Genomic DNA, 24,362 nt, shown 5'->3' with positions numbered 1-24,362 from the left:
TGTTCATTGTGAAAAATTGGTATTTAGTGTTTAGACTTACTAATGTGGAAGTACAGTACTGTCCTTCATAGGTCCTTTCCTGGATGTTTCCTACATGAGGATCTGATCTGTCTTTGTGTTATGGCTACATTTGAATATACCCTATGTTACATTTAAAATGAAGAAAGCATCCTTCCACAGACTTGCACAGGCATAGGAGAAAAACATTTCAAGTCCATAGGCACATTTTGTGAACATTGTGGCTGAGCTAGGTGATCCAAATCATAACCTTCTGGTAGATGATATATTCTTCGCTCACATCAGGTATTTATGTATGTTTCTGCTACTAGCTGCATACTGATACTGCCTCTGATAGTTAGACTTTCAGGCATTCCACGGTTGGTTTTCAAGGGCTATAAATGGACCCTGAATCCATTCTGTGGCTGCTGTTCCCTTTGTAAATTTGGATGATTTCACGGAGGAGAGATTATAGTTTGCACTGTCAGTTAAAATCATTCCCCTTGTTTGTATGAGAAAGGCGTCAGAGTATCTTGATGCACTAATATACTTGCATCTTCTCTTGCATCTTCTGTTTCTTTTTATGCAGGGAACTGGATTTAAAGAGACCAATATATCAACAGACTGCATGTTATGGGCACTTCGGAAGAGAAGAATTTACATGGGAAATACCAAAGAAGCTTGTGTATTAAGCTTTTCCAAACCTGTCTCTTATAATGGAGAATCTTTTTAATGAGCAGGTATGACCTCTAAACTGTCAGAGGGGAAAAGGATCTTTTTAAAATCTAATAAATGACATTCTTATAACTGAACTAGGTACTGACAGCTATAAGCAATGTAACTTTTATGCTGGCTTTACGTTTGAAATACACATATGTGAAACCTAGTGTCTCTTCATTTATTTTTTCAGAAAGGACTCAGGTGACTTACAACCTTTAGTTTCTGTTGTAGTGATCCACGTGAGTTAGTGAAAATACTCACCTATTAGGGGATATTACATATTATAACCTGTATATGCCTTAGCTGGGAGAGAACATTTCCTTAAGTTTGCTTTAATGTGAGTCAAAGCGTTGTGTGTCTACTTTTGTGACAGTTGGTGTGCGTGTTTCAGTGTAAACACCCAGGGCTTGCTTGCACAGCTCGTTAAGTGCTACGCTCTAACTGGCCCTGTGGGCCCAGCTTCCACACACGATAAGTTCTGTAGTGCAGTTTGATGTACTCCCACTGTAACTTTATAGTTTGTGGTAGCTGGGCCCACAGGGCCAGTTAGTAGTGCATGATAGACTAGTGCGCTGGCCATTCACCCCTCCCCCCCCTTGCTGCACACTAAATGTAGACAAGTTCCCCAGTCTTCGTTGCCCTGAAACTTTCCGTGCTTGGTCTGGCTACATTTTAATTTTGGTTGTGTGTAAACGCTGAGCTGAATGAGTTTAATCTACCCAAGGTTTGAAATGTAAACGTTTTCCTGTTGTAAAAATGATACTTTGGAAACTCAAGTGACTGAAAACATAAATCCAAATTAACATGAGATGCACAATTGTTTAATTGTTCAAGGACTACTATAGGATTACAAAGGCTAGTACATGTGAAAGAACATTCTTCCTCTTTCACATGAGCAAATGATCTCCCTGTTCTAAACTAATATAGAATATTGTCCGTGTGTAGTTTTGTAGGCAACCCAAAAGAAGGGGGCAGGGCCTCTCTCCTTCAGTGCTGAGCTCACCTCAAACACAAGTAATTGGATTGTGATACTAATCTCAACTGAGGTAGAAGAGAGCTCCTCCCTGCATGTAATGACTGGTCTATTGCTCTCAAATGCAAAAGTAAAACTGTTGTGCAGGTCCACTTCATGTATGCCTTGACATGGGCAACTCCTAGAGCCATGTTCGTCTGCTTGAGTTTGGATAGCTCTTCTTGCCTCAGTAAGTTTCTACTTACAAATGCAGGCCTGATCCATCAATACAATGTTATAAATCACTCTTGTTATGCAGGGAGGACCCCGTTCTTCCCTTGAATAAGCAGAAGCAATCCGAGTGATTGTAATGGAAGTCTTCACTATGCTCACCAGGGCAGGACAGGGCCCTGTGTCTTTATCCAAAATGAATATAGTTTGATCTAGATACACCCATTCTGGGAGCAGAACATGTTCCAGTTTAACCATCCATTTGAATATGCTCATGTCAAAATATCGTCTGGAGCTACATAAATGGAGCGGTTGATAATGGTGCTGGAATAATTCAAAATAACTTTCTCAACCCCATTAGCAACATTGGGATTAAAGTGTTAGGATACTGAATGTCAAGAGTTGACCTAGACCCACCAGAACTGGATGTTCCTGGGGCAGGATTCAGTACAAGTACTAGACTCTATGTAAAAGGTGTTTAAGTAGACAAGCGTGAGGCCCCTTTTCTCTCACCCCATTTTGGGATCAAGAACCAATCAGCAACGTGGTGGAAAGAGAGAGTAGTGAAGATCCATTTCTTGCAGGGTGAGTTCATTCTCTTTTCCTGGAAGATTGACTCTTCTCAGTCTTGCTGTGGTTCTAGAATGTACAGCTCGCCGAATGAAGAGCACTACGTAGCGTTAAGAATAGAATATATCAACAATTACATTCAAAAAACGACATTAAAAGAATATTAAGGTTGTAAAGTCAAGCCCTCAAACGCTTAGGAATTGCTTCTGCAACTTTAATTCATTCCCATTGGGTGCACACATTACAGTCCTTCATTACATAATCACATACTAGCTTTCCCACAGGACTGCTGCCTTATTTAGTGTACAGAATATAATGTGCTCCCTGAATACTTTGTTTTACTTCCATTGTCCTGTGTGTTGTCCCAGGTCTTATTTAATGGACATGAGTTAAGGAGTGTTCCTGGCTAGGCAACTCCATCACATCCTGGTAAATAATGACCATGCCTCATTTTACATACTTGTCAGCTCCTGTCTGGATTACAGCAATGCAATATAGCTGGCCATGAAGCTATCAGCCCATATTAAACTCCAGCTTATAGAGAACATTGCTATACACCTCCTCAGCAACGCTGGCTATTGCAAGCACATCAGGCCTGTCCCCTGTGCTCTCCACTGGCTTTCTAAGGAATAATCAAATTCAAGGTATTGGGCCTCATTTTCAAGGAGGTAAACTGTCTTGAGCCAGTACATTGACCCATGCCCAAATAAATCTGTTAGTCTTTAAGGTGCCACCGGACTCCTCGTTGTTTTTGTGGATACAGACTAACACGGCTACCCCCTGATACTTGGTACATTTTAAATGATTGCCCAAAGTTCTGCCCTGAAGACCATGGGCAACAACTCTGGCACAATCAACCTTTTTACCTTGACGGTAGAGCTCATCTGTGCAGGAGACAGAGCTTTCTCTGAGACTGTGGAATCAACTCCCACAGTAACTAGCAACCACTGCAAACCTCACCACCTTCCACTCCAAGTGCAAGGTGCTCTTCTTGGATCTCCCTTCTAATACTCACAAGTAGCCTCTTCGCTAGGTTACAGCTCCCCCAGAACCTTCTCCTTAGGTCCTGGCTGCACTTTTCCTCGCACCTCCTGATTTACCCACACCCCATCTGTGGCCCCATGAAGTCACCATCCACCATACCAGGAGGAGGATGCTGGATGGGGAGGTGCTTTGCGACGGTGGAGCCTATTTCCACTCCTCTCTTAGATCGTGTATCCAAACAGAGTTCCTTTGGGCCGGGTCCGCTGGCTCCTTGGATGCTTTCGAGGAGCAGTGGGCCCTGTCCGTGGTTCTCTGTTCTGGCTCCCTGCTTTGGACCCTGTAAGCCACACTCCTGTTCCTGCTTTGTCTTTTGTTATACCCCGACTTTATCTGAACCCTGGTTTTAGTGCCTGCTCCCCTTAGGCTGGGGGAAGAGCCTTCTGATGGGGCTGCCTACTCCTGGGATTTCAATAGGTGCTAGTTCCCAGCACTCTGTCACAGCCTCCCCCTGCAAAATTTCAAGCTCTGTTGCAAAGTCTAGAGGTGCTAGACCTTCTCTGCAAAACCATTTTAAGAAGCTTCTTACCATGGATAAAATGGCATCATTTTCTTTAACTTGCTTTGTGAAAATGGCTCAACCGGTTTAGTGGAAACCTGCCCCCCAAAATCGTTGGCCTGAAGGAGACACCTGGTGTATAAATCTTCAGCATAACTGGTTAACGTTTTGATTACATTACAAGCAACTAAAACGGAACCTTATACTGTAGAGTGTTGGGCAAATTTAACTATAGGAGCTGCTACTAGCACTGTCTATAATATTCCAGTTATCTACATAGGGACCAGTGAGAAAAGACTTACTGTAGCAAAACTGAGCAGCTATGCTTTTATATACTTGGCCTCTATCAAAACCGGCATTTCCTGAAAAGAAATACTTAAGCTTTTTATATAAAACCACATACAGTAAACAGAATGGCTTTTAACCTTTCTCGTGTATAAAAACTACTGAACTATAATCACAAATCAGACTAGGAGCAAATTATAGCCTAGGCATTTTATTCTGGGACTTCACCCTGTGGGCAGGTGTACTCAGGCAAGTAACAGGAGAAAATTCTATAGTTAAAAAAACACCTCTTTTTAATAAAAATATCTCCCTGTCTACAGGACAGTGGGCTATATCCAGGAATAAGCAGTGGAGCTAGAAATCAGGTATTTCAGCCAGGGGACTGAGATTGGTGCTTTCAAAACCACATGCTTCTTGCTGGGTAGTGGGAAGTCCTTGAAGCAGAAGGGCACAATTTCTTTTCTTATTTGGTTTGTCCGGGTTAGGGAGAAAATGACTGAAACAGAAGTGTCAGCCAAGCAAAGTAAGTGCCTTCCCCTGTGTTGTCAAATCTGTTCTGGGAATAAGGGACCTGTCTGGGGATTTCTATATGTAGAACCAGGATACTAAGATTAAAAACAGTTAGAACCTGTTCTGTTTGCTCTGGTGACTCATGCTTTTAGCGTGAGTCAGAAGAGCAACAAAAATCCAAACCCCAGGGACGGGTTTGTCTTCCTTCTGAAGTGTGTTCGGTTGGGCTTACAATTCTGTGCTGCCAATATGCATGCTACTGTTGAAGCAGTAACTTTTTAATTATATGCTGAGAAATGAGGTAAAATTTAATATTTCACAGCTAGTTCATGCTGAGAACTACCTCATACTATTTTTGCATTTGCATGGTTAAACAAATCAGTATGGTATCCTTTTGAAAACAATTATGGGGGAAGTCTAAACTATACATCTTCAGTATATAGAGAGTTAAGATTTCACTTGTTTACTAATAATCCCTTGGATAACATTTCACCACGACCTCAACCTTTGAAGGGGAAATCTTCTCTAGTCATTTGGACTGCTCTGGGGATACGTCAGGTTTCCCATCACATGGCGATGGCTTTAGACATTGATGTGGCTGCTGTATCAGAGGTGTTCAGGGCTCCCTGGGGGGAAATTCTGGCTACTAATTGTCCCTCCGGAAGGGTAGATTGCAAGTCAGCTCACTTCCGGAGAGCTTGTCAATGAACTGTGATACTGTATCTCAGCTGTCATATTTACCAAATAGGGCTTGCTATTTGCAGTGGTACGGATGCCCAGGAGTTGGCTTTTCTGCCTAAGTCAGATCAATCTTCTAAACTAATTATAGGAATAACTAATAACGAATTACAATAATTATAACATCTACAAAATTGATGTGATGCAAGGGCATTTCAGGGCAACAAGTGGATGCTGCCAAATTCTGACCTCCTGGCGTGGGCAAGCAGAGGGAATGGAGAGGTGCTTGCGGCCATTCTGCCCTCATGTTGGGAGGCATGAGATGCGGGGCTCCAGTGCACACGGGTGGAGAAAAGACTGCAATCTTTGCATGCGTGAGGTGTATGTGCATTATCAGTGGGATCCCCATGGATAAAGACACAAAGAAGGACCCAGGTATTCCCACAGTAGTGGTGCAGCACGGCAGTAACTTTGAACAGCTGATACTAGCCAGAGCTAAGAAGTAAACAAGACAATTGTTGCTTAATGAGTTCTGTCACTGCTGAGCAATGTTAAGCATGTCTGCTTTCTGCTGCTATTTACGCATACAGCTCCAACCCACGCCATCCCAGTCATCGGCCTTTTCCTCCTCCTCATCCATACCGCAGCCTGATTGTACACCTGTCTGCTGCACCATTCCCCCAGCCCCATGCAACGCCTTCCCCTCAGGGGTAGCACCACACACTCCTGCTCTGTCTTGGGCTACGGGACTTTCAGGGGGACTGTGGTCATTTGAGTGCCTTGCTCAAACCCTCTCTTTACCGCATGCTTCTTTAGGTGACTGGTGCTAGAGCTACTCAAAAGTATCCCAATGGCCTAGTTTTCTGTCAGAAAATATTGATTTGATACAACTGAAAAGGGCTGGGCCGGGCCGGGCCAACACATCACTTCCATCTTATGGAAAACCAGCTTGTGAGTCTGCCTTGCTCACTGCCAGATCTGGCTCCCTGACTGACATGGAATTCTTAAAAATCTTCCCTTCTGTGGAAAATTCCACAAACCTGACTTGGCATTCCAATTGGGAACCCTTTTTTGTGTGTGTGTGTGTGGGGGTGTGTGTGTGTGTGTGAACTTTTCTGTGGGATGGTGTCACACTGTCTGGAGCAAGTCAAAAACCTCCAACTGTTGTGTTTTCTATACCAACCCAGTAACAAATGTGAACTCCTAAAGCACTATAACAGTCTTATCACGGAGTCTCAGACAGTCCATTGGGCATTCTCTATCTTGCCACCCAGGCATGCTGGACTTTGTGATAGATGGTTGCTTATGCCACGAATCACATCAATGTTCTGAGGGCATTCTCTGCCAAAAAATTAAAAATTCTGCAAGTTTTATTTGTCAATAAATAAATGCAGAGGCTTCAGCCTGGCAGGGGGGAGCACAGGCCACTGGCTGCACTAAGGTGGGAGATCACCTTGCAGCCCCCCCACCCCAACCCCTGGGACAGAGACTCAGTGGTGAGGTTGCACCAGACCCTGACACAGCACAAGGCCTGGGCTGGCCTCAGAAACACCCTGGGGCCCTGCCCCTCTGTGCCAGGAGCACCAGGTGTGGGGCAGGCAGGCTCAAAGTGTGGAGGGGCTCAGGGTGGGGTGATCCAGGTGTGGGGGGCTCTGGATGCAGAGATGCTCATTGGGAGGGTTCCAGGTGCAATGGGATTCTGCAGGGGCTTCCAGGTGAAGGTGGGTGGGGCTCAGCAGAGGGGTTTGGGGTGGGGGGTCACAACAGGGGCGTCTGGGTGCTGGGGAAGTGGGGCTTGGTGAGGTGGGGGTCTGGGTGCAGCTAGTTGGGGGTCAGGGGCATGGGGGTTTGGCTGTGGGGGCTCAGGGTGGTGGGGTTCATCATGGTTGGGGTTTGAGTGCAGGGAGCTCAGTGGGGGGTGGCCTGGGTGCAGAGGTGGGGGTCCGGAAGCAGGGAGTCTGGGTGCGGGGGGCTACAGATGAAGGGGTTGAGGTTCAGTGGGGTGGGGTTTGGGTATGGAGGACTAGGAGGGTTCTGGGCGTACAGGGGGAGGCTTGGCAGGGGTGTCTGGGTCTGGGAGGTCCGGATGCACAGGGATTGGTTGGATGGGGGAGCAGCTCCCCGTACAGTGACCCTTCTCCCCCCTGCTGAGGAGTGATGGGGGTCGGAAGTAGGGGAAGGTGCTGAGCTGCCTGCAGCTGGGGGAGGTTTCTGTGGGTGGATCTAACACACCCTCAGCCACTCCTTGCAGGGGAGGAGGAAGTCCCGTCCTCTCCTGCCTCCCGCCCAGCTAGGACTAGCAACTGATCCCAGCTCTGGGGAAGAGCCACTGGCTGGGGTGTCCCCAGCCCTGCAGTGATTTACCTCTCTGCCAGCTGCTCCGGTGCCTGAAACAATGTACCTGCGCGGCTAGGGAGTGGGGCATAACTGCTCTTGCAGCTTCCCTGTCAGAAAGTCATTTTTCTGTGGGGAAGCAAAGTAATCTGCAGGGGACATGACTCTGCGCAGAATTCCCCCAGGAGTAATGTTCAGGTTACTCCCAGTCCCAAAGGGCCAGTCACTGACTCCAGGTCAACTGTATTTTGATCTCAAACCAAAGGCAAAGCTTGTAACCAATCCTGTAACACACTAACTGAAGGTTTATTAACGAGGAAAAAGAGATATTTACAAAGTTAAAGATGGTAAATATACACACACAAATGAGGTACAATCTTCAGTTCAAAAGGTAACAGAAGCTCATATAAGAAACAAGCTTTTATGTTTTTTAGGGCTAACCCAAGCCAAGTGACATGGGGATCTCCTTCTTGTGGTTAAAAATCTTTGCCTCTCAGAACCCAGACAGCATAAAGATACCAATTTCTCCGTAACAGGCATTTTTATTCCTTTCCCCCAGCATTCCAACTGTGACGGGATGAGGGCTTGGGTACCTACCCTCTTCAGGGGTGCAGGCAAAGTGATCAAAGTCTTTTGTCCACAATGGCTTGTCTGATGGCTGTAGCCCTTTGTTTGTTGGGGAGGTGGTAACAGCTTTTGTGGTAAACTAGTATTTCACCTTTGGTAATGCTTCTCCCCTGACTGTGTGGGATTGACAGTCTTAGCAAATACTTTTATAGTGACAGAGCAAATATTTAAACATTCCCTTATAACATGGGACTCAGATATAATAAGTAGGATTAATACATGCAGCATCCTATAAGCATTCCATAAAGTCTAACACATCCTAATAACTCTAATATCTATTTAAATGACACTAACATACACTTAAGCCAGATTGGTTTCCAGCTATGCATTTGTCATTGTTCAGTAAGGCCTTGGCATGAGCTGGCAACTTGTCTGCCAGCGTCAAAGATACAAATTCTGGTTCTCCTACAGCTCTGAATGCGTTCCTTCCTCCGCTTCTGTCCTAAGGTGACTGAGTCCCCTCCCACACACCCAGTGTGAACCCCCCTGATGAGTGCACCCCCCCAGGTGAGTGCACCCACAGCTAAGGGGGTTCTGCACACACAACCCAAGGTGAGGGAGTCTCCTCCCATCCTTCAGGTGAGTTGATCCCCTCAGGAGTGGGTCACCCACAAACACCCCCCCGCTGTGCATGTGCCTCTCCCCACCCTGGGTTCCCCCATCCCCACCATGGGTTTGCCTCCCACTTCCCGATGTGTGTGCACCCCATGCACATGTTCAGCCCGGGTGTGGGTCCCCCCACACCATGGGTCTTCTCCCCCCCCCCACATATCCCTCCACACCATGGGTCCTTCTCCCCCCCCCACATCTGCAAATCAGCCCACACCATGGGTCTTCTCCTACCCCAAACACCCACACATCCCTCCCCATGGGTCTTCTCCCCCCCCCACCCACACATCCCCCCCACACCATGGGTCTTCTCCCGCCCCATGGTTCTTCTCCCCCCCCCCCGCACATCCCCCCACACCATGGGTCTCCTCCCCCCCCCCCCGCACATGCCTCCGGCGTGCCCCCCAGGAGGGGATTGCCCGGGGGCGGGTGCCTGGGCTGGGAGGCAGTGGCAGGTAACGCGGCAGGCTCCGGGCGGGCCCCGTAGACCGGGCAGAATTCGCCCCCGCCCCCGCCGCGAGACAGGCGGGGGCGGGGGCGAGGGGATGGGGGCGTGGCTCCGGCAAAGGGGCGTGGCTAGGCTGGCCGCAGCCGGGCGGGCACAATGGAGGCGGTGCGGTGAGGTCATACACGACGCACCATTCGCGGAAGTGGCCCCGGCGGGGTACGGTGGCCGGCGGGGCAGGTCCGGGTGGTGTCGTTGCGCGGTAGCCGGAGCCGGCCCGGCTCCCCCCTTAGCCCGGCGGGACCATGTCGCTGCTGCAGTCGGCCTGGGACTTCCTGGCGGGGCCCGGCTCCCTGGGGGCCGCCAGCCGCGACCACAACGACTTCGTGGGGCAGACGGTGGAGCTGGGGGACATGAAGCTGCGGATCAAGCGGGTCATCGCCGAAGGTGAGGGCGGGGGAGAGGGTCGGGCCGTCCCCCCGCCGCCTCCCCCCTGGGCCGGGCAGGGTCTGGGGCAGCCCGGGGCCGGGGTGCGAGCCTGCTCCCTCTGGGCCCCGGCTCGGAGCGGCGGATCGGGGCCGGGCGCCGCACCCCCGGGGCTGGGTCGGCTCCGCTGCATCCCCACGCCCCGGCTCTCCCGGTCCGGCCCGGCCCCGTGTGCCCGGCGCTGCACATCCCCCCCCCCCGCCCCGGCTCTCCCGGTCCGGCCCGGCCCCGTGTGCCCGGCGCTGCACATCCCCCCCCGCCCCGGCTCTCCCGGTCCGGCCCGGCCCCGTGTGCCCGGCGCTGCACATCCCCCCCCCCGCCCCGGCTCTCCCGGCCCGGCCCCGTGTGCCCGGCGCTGCACATCCCCCCCCCCGCCCCGGCTCTCCCGGTCCGGCCCCGTGTGCCGGGCGCTGCACATCCCCCCCCTGCCCCGGCTCTCCCGGTCCGGTCCGGCCCCGTGTGCCCGGCGCTGCACATCCCCCCCCCCGCCCCGGCTCTCCCGGCCCGGCCCCGTGTGCCGGGCGCTGCACATCCCCCCCCCGCCCCGGCTCTCCCGGCCCGGCCCCGTGTGCCGGGCGCTGCACATCCCCCCCCTGCCCCGGCTCTCCCGGTCCGGTCCGGCCCCGTGTGCCGGGCGCTGCACATCCCCCGCCCGCCCCGGCTCTCCCGGTCCGGTCCGGCCCCGTGTGCCGGGCGCTGCACATCCCCCCCCCCCCGCCCCGGCTCTCCCGGTCCGGCCCCGTGTGCCGGGCGCTGCACATCCCCCCTGCCCCGGCTCTCCCGGTCGGGGCTGGCTCGGTTCCGGGTTCGGCTGGGTTAGTTTTATGGAGGGACAAACTGCGAGCTAAGTGACCCTCTCTGTACACAGCATTGCTAGAGATTGCGCCGAACCCCTCACAAGTCCGAGCAAGGTGGTCGAGCCGTGACTCACCCACACAAATAACCCATCTTTCCCCTTCTCCTGCGCTGCTTCCTCCGTCCCTTCCTCTTCCAGAATGAAGGCTGGCTCCGTTTCCAAGTTTTGCCTTTGGCATATTGCTGTTAATACTTTCTCTTCCCTACCCCCCACATCAGCAGGGGCGGGGATATACCCTTAGATGTGTGGGACCGGGGTGAAATGTGGAGTTATCTTGTTTTCTGATCTGAAGCCCTGGTGTGGGCCGTTAACTGATTGCTAGTGGTCTGCAGAATTATCTGGTCACAAGATGCTAGTTTCCTTTACTTCCATATGGCTGCTAAAATATGTTAAATGTTTCTCTGACATTTCATTTCTAGAAAAGTATTTGCTGTTGTGGTAGCAGGGATGTTATGTCCTTGCAAATAGGATGAGAGGTGGTCTGCAGGATCTTGAGAGAGACCGATCTAATAGGAGGAATATATGTCAAGAAGTGGTTCACAACATGAAAATGTTCGAGACCCTGACTTGGAGAAATGAGAGGATTGCTTTCAGTGCAAACTACTTTAGCTGCTTGAAACTATATCTAATCTGCAAGTGTGTATCTTAACTTCTTTTTTACACGGTAGAAGTATTCAAAAATATTTATTAAATCTAGTGGCATAATCAGGAATGGAAAGAAAGATTCATACTTCCACATCTAACAAAAAATTGCACCAAGGCTATAAGCTAGACTGTTCTATACCTTATTACTTGTTAAGCTGTTCAGTGCAAAAAAAGTATACTAATGTAACTATTTTAAACATTCAAGTCAAGATATATGATTTGGTTCTAGGAGTTTAACTTGTCTACAGTGCACACATAGTACTCATCATTGCTGTTGCATATATCTGTGCAGTTTTCATTGGAGTGAGTGGAAATTGTATGTGCGTATTTGAGGCTGAAATGTACCTGTTTTATTAATTATTTTTTTTACATTTAGCACTATCTATAATGTTCTATATATGTGGTGTGGAGGAGTTAAGATATCTCAGAGAAAGTTCTGAAGGATAAAAATTGTAACGTTAACATCCTATAAACTTTCATGTTTTTTTCTGTTGGAAGAAAAGAGTAAAATGCTAATCTGTCTTCTAACTTCCTGATATATTTTAAAATCTGCTCGGTGAGTTTATGCAGGTTGCTGCTGCTGATAGTGTGTATTGAAGTAGTGCCCAGAAGCCCCATGTGAGGCAAGACCTTTTTCACAGTGAAAAAGTTCCTAAATTATAGGTTTGCACTGTTATAATTGTCATCCGTGCAGCTTTCCAAGGTGACTGTTTTAGTTGTGTGTGCAAGTATATATAGAATAATTTCCTATAGCTGAAAGCTGTCTTCCTCCACCACCTTATTACTCAAATTGGCAAATTAGATCTCATTCTAATTTTCAGATCACTTTTGGCCTTTTCCTAAACTTGGAAAATACAGTGGAAAAGTAGAATTTTTGAGGTAGTGATGACGCGCATCTGAAAACCGGGCTAAAGTGTAAGCTCCAATTCAACCTTTTACTTTGCTACTTCTTGTCAAACAGTGTTGTCATGATTGTTTGTCAGAGGTGCAACATAAATATGTTCAGTGAGCTCTCACTGAACATCAAACTATCAAGTTGTTATGGCTGGTACGTATACTTTTAATTGGGGATAAACTCATTAGTTTGCAGAGAACAGTACAGGAGAATTACAGGAAGAAAGACACTTGCAAGAGAACATAAAAATGGCCATACAGGGTCAAACCAAAGGTCCATGTAGCCCAGTATCCTGTCTTCCAACAGTGGCCAATGCCAGGTGCTTCTGAGGGAATGAACCGAACAGGTAATCATCAATGGATCCATCCCCCTGTTGCCTATTTCCCAGCTTCTGACAAACCGAGGCTAGGGACACCATCCTTGCCCATCCTGGCTAATAGCCATTGATGTACCTATCTTCCTTGAACTTACCTAGTTCTTTTTTTAACCCTGTTCTAGTTGTGGCCTTCACAACATCCTCTGGCAAAGAGTTCCACAGGTTGACTCTGCGTTAAGGAAGTATTTCTTCACACATGTTTGTTTTAAACCTGCTGCCTAGTAATTTTATTTGGTGACCCCTAGTTCTTGTGTTATGAGAAGTAGTAAACAACACTTCCTTATCTACTTTCTTTACCCTAGTCATGATTTTATAGACACCAATCATATCTCCCCTTAGCCGTCTCTTTTCCAAGCTGAAAAGTCCCAGTCTTATCAATCTCTCCTCATACGGAAGCCGTTCCATACCACTAATAATTTTTGTTGCCCTTTTCTGAACCTTTTCCAATTCCAATATATCTTTTTTGAGATGGGGTGACCACATCTGCACACAATATTCAACATGTGGGCGTACCATGGATTTATATAGAGGCAACATGATATTTTCTGTCTTATCTACCCCTTTGCTAAGGATTCCAAACATTCTGTTTGCTTTTTTGACTGCCGCTGCACATTGAGTGGATATTTTCAGAGAACTATCCACAATGACTCCAAGATCTCTATCTTGAATGATAACAATTAATTTAGACCCCATCATTTTATATATATATATATAGTTTTTAAGGCTAGATCTGCCTTGAAGTCTGCTTCTTAGTTACTTTTAATTCCAAAATTATTTTAGGAAACTCTTATTTCATCTTTTCTAAACTTGTCCAAGAGCCAACCGGCTGCCAAAACATCCCAGAAGACATTTGCCCTTTCTTTGCAGAGTGCACAGATTTCTGCTGCGTAAAGTATTGTTGTTGGAATATACTCTCTTGTAAATGCTTTGATGGTTGTAAGCATTTTCCTGCTCCTGCTGTTACCACACTTAAATCAGGAATTATTTTCTGTCCTTTGAACTTTCCCCTGTTTCATTGCCTAAACCAGGATTGATCTCAGCTCTGACATTGTGTTTAAGAGGCCTCCTGGTAAGAACAAACATAACTGTGGTCTATTAGGTTTTTATTCAGTACTTACAAATAAGGTTCCTGACTCTCTTTTTTAACCAAGTCATCTTATCTTGTACTATTTCCTATTAAGACTCCTAACATCTAAGTGCCCCCTGCCTGCATTTGATTTTTAAGTCACCGATCACCAGGCTAACTTTTTTCAATGGCAGTTAGATTAGGTACTTTTTTGTTAGAGTTTATGGTTCCCTCTGTTTGCATTAAGTAGCAATTGAGATCACTAAGTACCTTGTAGAAAGGGCTGAGAATCCTTGAATGATTGGGCCCAGTATTTTTCATTTTGCCATTTGGATCGCTTACTTTAAATGATGATGATTTTGAGCATAAATATGAGACTTCACTTGAGTGTATGGATTCTGTAGCAATTCCTTAGCTTATCCTCCAAACCCTGAAGCTGACCACTTCATTGACATTGATTCTACCAAGAAAGACAAGTTTCAGGTTCATTTGAAAAACTATTAAATTAACCTATGTTTCATTGTTGTTAGTTATTTATTATGGACCAGGACACCATAGTGTTAGGTGCTATATAAATGCAGAATAAAAAACAGACCAAAAAAGCCCCAGTCCCTGCTCCAAAGATCTTACTGTCTAAGTATAAGGCAAAAGACAACAGACTGATACAGACAGATGGGGGAGTTCAAAGAAACAGTGAGACAGTGAAAACTGTTTCCTGGAAGAAGTCCGTACACTTTTTCTACAGAAACAGCTCTGTGAATTCAGTCTTCATAAGGACTAGATACTAAATTGTTCAGATCATGAACAACGATGAATAAACCTTTACTAATTGTTTTCAGAATTTCTTCCACTGGGGCTGGCAACATTGAGCGTGAGAAATTATGAAAATCCATAAATGTCCACAAGACATAATCGATTCAGGTACCACTTATCTCTGAGCCATGTAACTACCCTGGATCTTTTTGCTGGAGAGCAGACTGCTGCCCTTGTGTGGAGTCCCACTGATGCTGATGGGGCTTGGAGTGGATGCAGCTAATCCACAAATACTTGCACGTGGGAGGATGGGGGCCTTCTTTCTGTATTTAAAATGCTCTCTTTGCCCTGTTTCCTTGCGAACAAACTACACAATCGGAAAAGGAAATTAACTACCCAGGGCAAAAAGTGATACTCATTAGATAAAGTGCTTTCAAATCCCAGAAAGACACTGAGAAAATTAGAGCTATTTTCCGAATATTACAGTAAATGTAGGTGGTGGTGATGATAAAATGTGGTGACGATTATGGTTAATTGCAGTAGTGGCCAGAGATCTCAGGAGGTCAGGGTACCATTTGCTACGCACTGTCCAAACATAGAGTAAATGGCAGTTTCTGCTACTCTTAACAGTATATTCAAAAACAAACAAAAAAAGGCAACAATGTGATGTTTTTAGTGTTTCTTTAACTGTATCCTTAAAAGATTTATGGACTGCATAGTTGTTAAAGTATTAGTAACACCCTCTTCTTGAATGTATTCAGTAGTACATTTGTATCACAGCGGCTGACTTGCCTCCTTGTCAGAAAAACAATACAACAATTCAACTGTTCATAAATGATTTCAGGTCTTATGTTGACAAAATAGAAAATGGAAATATAACAATACACTAGCAATAGAATAAACACATGCTTAATATGAGCCATGTGAGCTAAAAGCGGACAGTTCTCAACTGTTCTTTAGAGGTGAAAGAATAGACTAGGACAAATGTCTCTTCTGTTGACATTTTTGCAGATTCTTAATTTGTTAGATTGCTAAGCAAAATACCCTTAGAAGGAATTTTTTATAGACCGAAAAATTACAGTCGGCAGGTTCAAGATGTGTTTAACTATGGTCGGAAGCTATTGGGGGTAGTCTATTTGAAAATATTTTGTTGCTGGTAGATGAGATTTTGAATAAATTACTTGACAATTATTTCTGAGTATTTAATTTTGAGATTAACTGATATGTAATTAGCTGCTTTAACCGAAAAGGCTACTTCTAAACCCCTTTTGAGCCAGATACGTACGTTTGCACAGCGCCTAGCACAATGGGGTTCTGGTCTGAGTGGGCCTACTAGGTGCTACAATAATACAAATTTTCCACTCCGTGCAGCTGATGAAGTGGGTTCTAGCCCAGGAAAGCTTAGGCCCAAATAAATGTAGTAGTCTGTAAGGTGCCACCAGGTTGTTTTTAGTAATGCAAATTAGTTTCAAATATTACGATTTGTATGCCAGAATTACTGTTTTATTAAAACTGTTTTCCATCATAGGCAAATGGCCAATTGAGCAGTACTTGCATCATTTGGAATGTTAAGGTTAAAATTGGCTCCACTGTTAATTTAATAATAATAATAATCATAATAAAAAAGAAAAGTCTGGGAAGTACAGACTTTAAGCTTAAAAGCTTCTATGTGAAATGGAACAATGGTATTTTCAGTGCAGGTTCACCTTCCATGAATTCTGTGAATGTTTTGTCTCAGGGAAAATGCTTGTATGGCAGCAAGGATTCTCCTACTTTGTGTTAAATAGTCTTGCAAGATGTTATCAGATTGTGTATACCTCTCTTCATGGCCTGCTCATAGTGTACACTGCTCATGGGCTGGTGACTGTTAAAAGGAGTAATGTAACCTGGAAGGTCTAGATTCCCTCCAGATCCACAGTATATAAAACAAATGCTCCTCATTAATTGTGGACCTGGTGATAACTAGGGTGCTGTGGTCTTTTTTGCCTAATAGTTTATAGTCTAGATTTTTTTACTTTAATGTGGCTTGTTTTGGGGACAGCCTTATTGAGAGAGAGCTTCGTGGTGACTATACTCATAGTAAAGGGCATGTGGACAGCTTGTTCTGTACCGACCACATGATCTTTGGGTGCCTGACATATCTGGTCTGGAGGATTACTCCTGTGAAAGCCTGTTACTTGCTTTGCTTTTCTAGCTCCATTCAGTGTGTGGGTAGCAGAGAGAAATATGCTAGAGCCCTGGTCTCTGTAGTACTGTTAGGTGGAGTATTAAAAGGAGTGGAGCAGAGACCACAGCAGGGAAATAAATATATCTGGACAGAGCTCACCAGGCTGAGGGGAAACAGGAAATCTGTGGGACTTTTCCCCCCCCCCTCTCCCCCCCTTAGTGGCAATACAATACTGCAGGAGTGGGAGGGTAACAAAGAATAAAGGCATTTTTATGGTAGTGGAATTTGAGGCAGGCCCTGCCTTCATGAACATCTGAAAGGATTAGTACTAGTCTAGAAAACCGTTTATAAACAGGATTGTTTAATTGCCAGCTTGGTTTCAAAAATTTGTTTATCCAGCGCCTCGTGTTGTGGGCTGGGAAGGCTATGTTGTGAGGCATAACATTCCTGTACTTACAGCGTGCTTCTCAAGTAAAAAGAAATGCATGTTAACAAATGTCATGCTTTTCAGCAAAAAAGGGAGGTCAAGAAAGTTGAAATTTGGTATGGACGTTCCAGCATTGACTTTCAGATTGTAATTATTTGAAGTCCCATTGAGGTCAGTGGGAGGTATTAGATATTCATCATTCTTGAAAATCTGGCAGTTGCACGATTACCAATTTAAAAGCCTAACTGTAGGTCTCTAGGTCTTATTATCTTGGTGTGTCTGGTGTATGGCATGAGCAGGTGCTGAGATAACTTAATAGATCTGTTACTATATTAGTAATATAGTATTGGAGGGTTTGAGTTACCATTGTGCCTCTATGTAGTGAGGGTGCAGACCATAGGAAATCTATAGGAGGGACTTGAGACGAGTTCTAGGAGTGGGTCCTCGTTTGTAGTTTGGCCAGCAAACAGTGAATCATATGCCTCCAGGTGTTAAAATCCTTTCTCAAGCCAGGTTTGTACTACAAACTTACATTGGTGTAACTACGTCCCTCAGGGGTATGAAAAGTCCACACCCTTGAGCGACGCAGTTATACTGACCTACCAACAGAAGTGGGGTAATTATGCAGACAGGAGAGTGCTCTCTGGTTGGCATAGAGCATCTTCGCCAAATGCATTACAGCGGTGCAGCTGTATTCGTGCAGCTGCACCAGTGTAGCGCTTCTAGTGTAGACCTGCCCATAGCTACTTCCTCTCATGGAGATGGATTAACTATGACAACAGGAGAAGCTCTCCTGTTGGCGCAGTGGCATCTTCACTAAAGCGCTACAGTGGTACAGTGCACCGCTGCAGCTTTTTAAGTGTAGATCTGTCCTCCGTTGGGGTGTACATCCCATTCTCCAGTGAAAGCTCTTGAAGTAGGATCAGTTGTATGGTGTAAAATTATTCATAAAACAGGGTAGACTGATTTAAATCCATTTTAATTGTGTTCTGTTTTTACTTTAGTTATTTTCCTAAAGAAAGGATGATTCTTATTAGTTAGCAACCATTAAAACATGTTGTTTGCAAATAAATGGAGCCTTTACACTAAATGTTTGCTTCTTTTTGCTTACCAGGATACACTATATCTGGAAACGTTTATTTAAGCAGTTGCATAGTTGAACTCACATTTATTTAGAGTATTAAATTTTACATGTTTTATTGTTAAGAAATGTACCATTCACCATTTTCTATTTATTAAGTGATTAATTTTTTCAATTTTCAATTCGTATCAAGATCTAGCTGGATTGAAATTTGAAATTCAATTTAAAATACACAAATGGCATTTTAAATAAAACTGCCTTAAATGTGTTGGATACATAAACTTTCTTCCTTATCAAAACATGTATTGCCTTTAAAACTGATTATTTTTTTTTAAACGAAGAAATTACTTGCAGTAAATGAATTTAACTGTTTCCTTTGGTCACTGCAGCCTTCAAGACTTTAGAGCTAGTAGATCTTGTTTTCTCACACCTAGTTTTACTCATAGATTGGAAGAGTAAAACAAGCCTTCCTGATTTTTTTCCCAGTTGGTTTCTTAACTTTGGATGAAGTAGTCATTGAATTTAAGTAGTTGAATGAAATGGAATGAAATGAAATGAAGAAAATATTTTCTCGGCACCTGTTGAAGAAGCTTCTGCTGTTGTTTGGCATGTCATCAAACTCGGGCTCCAAGTGCTTAGCCAGTGACTTCTACTAGTTCAGTGTTTTGACTTTCTTTTAAAACTTGGCAGCAAACATGTACGGCTTAATAATATTTTTTGTCTAATTTAAATAATTTTAATAAATTGTCATGAGGCCTTAATATAGGCTCCGAAGATGCATCCGAAGAAGTGAGGTTTTTACTCACGAAAACTTATGCCCAAATAAATCTGTTAGTCTTTAAGGTGCCACCAGGCTCCTTGTTGTTTTAATATAGGCTGTCACTCTAAAATTTAATTTGATTTATTTTTAAATAAAATAAACTTGTATTTAAATTAAAAAATCATTTTCAATAAAAAAAAATCTGGTGTTTAAAAATATTTTTAAAAATCAGTTTTTATACATCCTGTTGTAAGATGCTTCATATGAAAAAAACACAACAAATACTGCATCACAAATAGAAAGTATTGAGTAGGTATTTTCAAATCAAACTGGCACATCAGTTGTCTGAAATAGTTTGCAGAGTAATCTAAAAGTGAATCAGTGGATCTACAAAAAGTTAATTGGCCAGCAAGGAGTTCAGAAGGGTTCAGTTGCTTAGCACTTGTCTAATCTTGAAATGCTTCAGCTACGCTACTGTGGCACTCTAGTGAAAATGCTAGTACGCTGAAGGGAGAGCATCTCCCGTCGGCATAGCTATTGCACCTCCACAAGAGGCGGTAGTTATGTCGACGGGAAAAGCCCTCCTGTCAACATAGCATTGTCTATACCGGGGGTTAGGTCACTATAACTGTGTTGCTCAGGGGTGTGGATTTTTCACCCCCCTGAGCGATGTAGTTATACCATTGTATGTTTGTAGTGTAGATCGGGCCTTACAATGCATAACATTTCACTAAAATTCCCAGAAAATGCGTTCTGTATTTGGAAGGTGTGTGAATTTGAAGGGGATACACTATATTAGTCATGCATAAAAAAGATTGAATTCCAGCTTTAAGTGCAGATTAGTCATCCAACCTATTTCTTGCGTTAGTTGGATATCTGCTAAAATGATCCTCAGTGAGGCGGCTGATGATGTTGACACTAAATGGTCATTTTTAGGGTTGCATTCTCAACTCTGAGGTGGAGCAGTTGATCCATATGAATGACCATTTCGGGCTCTCTGCAGCTCTGGAACAATGTCGTCACTGGGTTAAACTTATGTGTTTAGGATATTTTGTTCACAAATAGGAAGTTTAGAAATGGACTTCAAGTTCTTGCATCATTGAGCATCTCTTGTGTGATGATGACATTCAGTTCATAGATAAACTGTTACAGGAAAACACATTAATAAACTTAAAATAGCCTACAATGTGGTGTTTGATTTGTAAACCAGCAAACTGACTTGTTAACGCTCATAACTTTGTTTTGTACCAAGGTGGTGTTCACACTAGGGAATTTCATAAAGAGATTCTTACTGGTGCATCTCCACCAGTGGTAGCAGTAGTGGGAGTGCTAGTGTAAATTAAGTTCTGGAGGCTAGTGGTGATTCTTAATCTCACTTTGTCTAACCTCATGCAAGGACTTGAAAAACACCAGTGTTCACAGAAGCCTTCTTTATGTTTGTCTCACTGTTGCTAACCTAGACCAGGGCACAGATTAAGTTGGGGAGAACTTGTCATAGTCATACAGAATGTTGAATTGCTTTATTTGCAAATCTCAGTGCAATTTTCACTTTGGGGAGGAGGTATTCTACTACCTCCATTTTATAATGCATACACGAAAAGAAATTCCAAACAACGTAAAGAATATTTGCAGTGCCTTAGTTTTAAGACATAATTGCAGACAACAGTGTTTAAAACTTAATTGTACAGCTTGCATGGGGAAGGTCCTTTATTTGGGGTATCCTGGCTGGCTGCTGTAGTTCTTTAGTTGGAAGAATTATGAAATCTGGAGAGGAGTTAGGTAGTGAAAACGCAGGACATTTAAAGCACACTGTCAGCCCAACATTTTAGAGTGCGTGTGTGTGTAATTTTTTTTACACAGGTTCTTAAAATGTTTTTCCATCTTAAAAAGGCGTGAGTAAGCCCATTCCATCTAGTTGGTTTTTAATGTTCTCTTGCAATGTTTGCATTCCAAACACAGAAAGAGAAAGTGATCCTGACTAATAGGCTTTCTTGTTCAAGAATAACAAAAAAGCAAAAGCTTTGGGTTCTCAAAGTTTTAGTTTTTAAATCATGTAAAATATTAGCACCGTATGTAAGGGCAGTTTCATGAACACAGCTTTTAATCTGACGTGTCAGATGGCTTTGTTCTATAAAAACAATGGTTTTAGATGTCAACTAATTGCTAAAATATGCTGTAAACATGAAATTCAGACAATTTTAGTGAAATAAATTAAAATATTTTTAGATGCAACTATCTTTGAATCCCCTGAAAACTTGGTAGTTCTTCATCCATATGTACGTGTTTTAAAAAATTCTCCTCTCCCATTGTGTGAGAGAAATACCATGGAAAACAAACTAAACACATGCGTCTGACGAAGTGGGTATTCACCCACGAAAGCTTATGCTCCAATACATCTGTTAGTCTTTAAGGTGCCACAGGACTCTTTGTTGCTTTAAACTAAACACAGAGTGCTCTCAAATGCACAGAACAAACAAGCTGGAACATACATTCTTTGGTTACAGTGATCTTAGGTGATGTAACTAAAGCACACGTTTTTCAGACAGAAGTATCTTTAAGTTTGCGGAGTTCCTTCAGTGTCATAGAATGAAAAGTAGAATTCCCCATCAGAAGCGAAGAGTAATTTTAGTTTTCAGAACTGTCTTCAGCACTTCATCTGTGAGACAGCTAGCACTTGTGTGTGTTTATACACACAATAAATTACAGTAAGTTACTTTCAGTTTTGTTGTATTTTATAGGGGAATAGTTGGTGTTGGACACAGCGTTAGGTTAAGAGGGGAGGAGGGTTTTAAATGGGAGAAGATGAAGGTTAGAAGCAAAACTGGCAGGGAGCTTGAACTTGGGTGGCTGAAGGGATGCAGTGGTAGAAGAATGGGATAGAGAGAGACTCATAACTAGTTTAGCAAATGAGGAAAGTCCAGTTCCAGAAGTTAAGGATGTCATGGAACTTTAAAGGCTTCTTATAGCTGCTGTGTTTGTTCCCCATATGGAGAGGAGATACAAGGCTGCTGATGCCCTGGGCGGGTATGTCTGGTCTGGGACGCAGGACTTGCAAGACCCTGTCTTTGTTTCTCTCCCTGGGCTATAGCTGCTTTGGGAGCTATTTTGACATTGGGTATGAGTTGGCTTTATAATGCACCTTTTTGCCATGGATCACATAAGCTTGTCTGTGACCACGTGAAAGGGGAGTGGGGAGCAGTTTTTCTATCATTTTCTGTCTCTTCAGCTTTTCTGACCACCATTTTAGGAGCTCGTTAGGAAAGGGACAGAGTGGCTGGGAAGTGGGGAAGCAGAGGACACGCAGCTGTATGAGATGCAGAAGGGGCATCAGTATTACTTGGGATGAAGCAAGGGAAAGCTTGTACACTGTGGACAGCACTGAAATGAGTCCACAGCACTGTCCTACACTACACTGCAGGGTGGTGGTGGGTGGGAATTGCTGCTGTGGCAGTGGTTCAGAACAGTGTGGATATGTGACGGTATCGCAGTTGCTCAAAAAGTGAGACAGCACGGCTGAACCATTTGTGCTTTAGTTAGTGCTGCCTTAGTGGTACTCTCCTCCAAGATAAATTTGTTAGTCTCTAAGGTGCCACAAGTACTCCTGTTCTTCTTTTTGCGGATACAGACTAACACGGCTGCTACTCTGAAATCCTCCAAGATAGACTTCTTCCTTCGTGTGCAGGTGGGATCCATAAAGAAGATTACCAATACGGCCGCAGCCCCTCGCCTAGCAAGGCTAGAGAAATGGGCAAACTTGAACTTGTTGTCTCTTTCAGACCCTGTGGGCTGAATCCCCAAAATATAAGCCACCAAGTCTTTCCTTACTAAACTCTTCTTTGCATGCGTGCCCACACACGGAGACTAGCTTCAGTCTTCCACCTGCTATGAGTCTGGGACAGTGGGTATAAAATGAAAGCCTGTCCATGGACCCCTCGCTCTCATGGACGTACTCTCACAGATATTAACCTCCCCATCTTAATTCATCCTCGTTCATCATTTATTCAGTGGGGAGAAAGCTGTCCACAAAACGTAAGCCTGTCGTATCAGAGCTGCTATTTCCTCCTTCCAACTAAACTCAACCCATAACCTAGTGGTTCTCCAGCTACTGATCTGTTGTTGCCTCTTTGCTTCCAGGAGCTAAATTGCATAGTTTTTTACCAGTAAATTTCCAGACAAGAAGTAAAATACATTGAGAGACAGTCTTTCCATCTGTAAGTTTCATTTAGTCCATGACACCCTGTCATAACTATAAAGGGAAGGGTAACAGCTCTCCTATGTACAGTACTATAAAATCCCTCCTGGCCAGAGACTCCAAAATCCTTTTCCCTGTAAAGGGTTAAGAAGCTCGGATAACCTGGCTGACACCTGACCCAAAGGACCAATAAGGGGACAAGATACTTTCAAATCTTGGGGAGGGGGAGGAAGGCTTTTGTTTGTGCTCTTTGTTTTGGGGGTTGTTCGCTCTTGGGATTGAGAGGGATCAGACATCAATCCAGGTTCTCCAAATCTTTCTGAACAAGTCTCTCATATTTCAAAACTTGTAAGTAAACAGCCAGGCAAGGCGTGTTAGTTTTTATCTTTGTTTTCTCAACTTGTAAATGTACCTTTTGCTAGGGTGTTTATCTCTGTTTGCTGTACTTTGAACCTAAGGCTAGAGGGGGGTCCTCTGGGCTCTTTAAGTTTGATTACCCTGTAAAGTTATTTTTCCATCCTGATTTTACAGAGATGATTTTTACCTTTTTCTTTAATTAAAAGCCTTCTTTTTAAGAACCTGATTGATTTTTCCTTGTTTTTAGATCCAAGGGGGTTGGATCTTGATCCACCAGGAGTTGGTGGGAGGAAGGAGGGGGGATGGTTAATTTCTCCTTGTTTTAAGATCCAAGGGGTTTGGATCTGTATTCACCAGGGCATTGGTGAAGAGTCTCTCAAGGCTACCCAGGGAAGGGAATTAGCTTTGGGAGTGGTGGCAGCGACCAGATCTAAGCTGGTAGTTAAGCTTAGAAGTTTTCATGCAGGCCCCCACATTTGTACCCTAAAGTTCAGAGTGGGGAAGCAGCCTTGACACACCCCCTCCCCCAAATGCTTCCTCCCTTTTAATTATGTTTACAACTTTAGTGGCTGCTACAGCCATACACTGTTTATAGAGAGATCCACTGTTCAAAATTGCTGATGAGATAAATGGCATCTTTCTCCATTCTTTAGTGGGACTTCATGTAGTACCAGTTATAGAATATTGCTGAATAGAGAACTAGTATAAAGAAACCTTCTAGTCCCAGATAACTAAATCATGCTTCTGAATTGAAAAGAGAAAAGCTTACTGTGGTGTGAAATATACTTACAATTGGTACTGTA

At 44.4% G+C, this 24,362-nt stretch overlaps 2 protein-coding genes across 5 annotated transcripts in view; both read left to right on the top strand.

Moving 5' to 3' along the window:
* The window catches only part of LOC128839866 (S-adenosylmethionine synthase-like), a 30,798-nt gene extending 29,915 nt beyond the window's left edge, over positions 1-883 (top strand). For both annotated transcript variants that reach the window (XM_054033217.1, XM_054033216.1), the window contains exon 9: positions 587-883. In XM_054033217.1, the coding sequence (XP_053889192.1) occupies positions 587-689 (103 nt within the window). In that variant the 3' untranslated portion in view covers positions 690-883. The remainder of the gene's footprint in view (positions 1-586) is intronic.
* A 3,899-nt stretch (positions 884-4,782) lies between these two features.
* GAK (cyclin G associated kinase) overlaps positions 4,783-24,362 on the top strand; it is a 124,663-nt gene continuing 105,083 nt past the window's right edge. For 2 of the 3 annotated variants that reach the window (XM_054031397.1, XM_054031396.1), the window contains exon 1: positions 9,633-9,945. In XM_054031397.1, coding sequence (XP_053887372.1) covers positions 9,804-9,945 — 142 coding nt within the window. In that variant the 5' untranslated portion in view covers positions 9,633-9,803. Of the gene's footprint in view, positions 4,819-9,632; positions 9,946-24,362 lie in introns of those variants that run through there. The other variant, XM_054031398.1, reaches the window with a different exon arrangement.

This window comes from Malaclemys terrapin, chromosome 6 (genome assembly GCF_027887155.1).
Source record: "Malaclemys terrapin pileata isolate rMalTer1 chromosome 6, rMalTer1.hap1, whole genome shotgun sequence".
Lineage (NCBI taxonomy): Eukaryota > Metazoa > Chordata > Testudines > Emydidae > Malaclemys > Malaclemys terrapin.
Note: the sequence above shows the minus strand (reverse complement) of the source record. Positions and strands in the feature narration are given on the sequence as shown.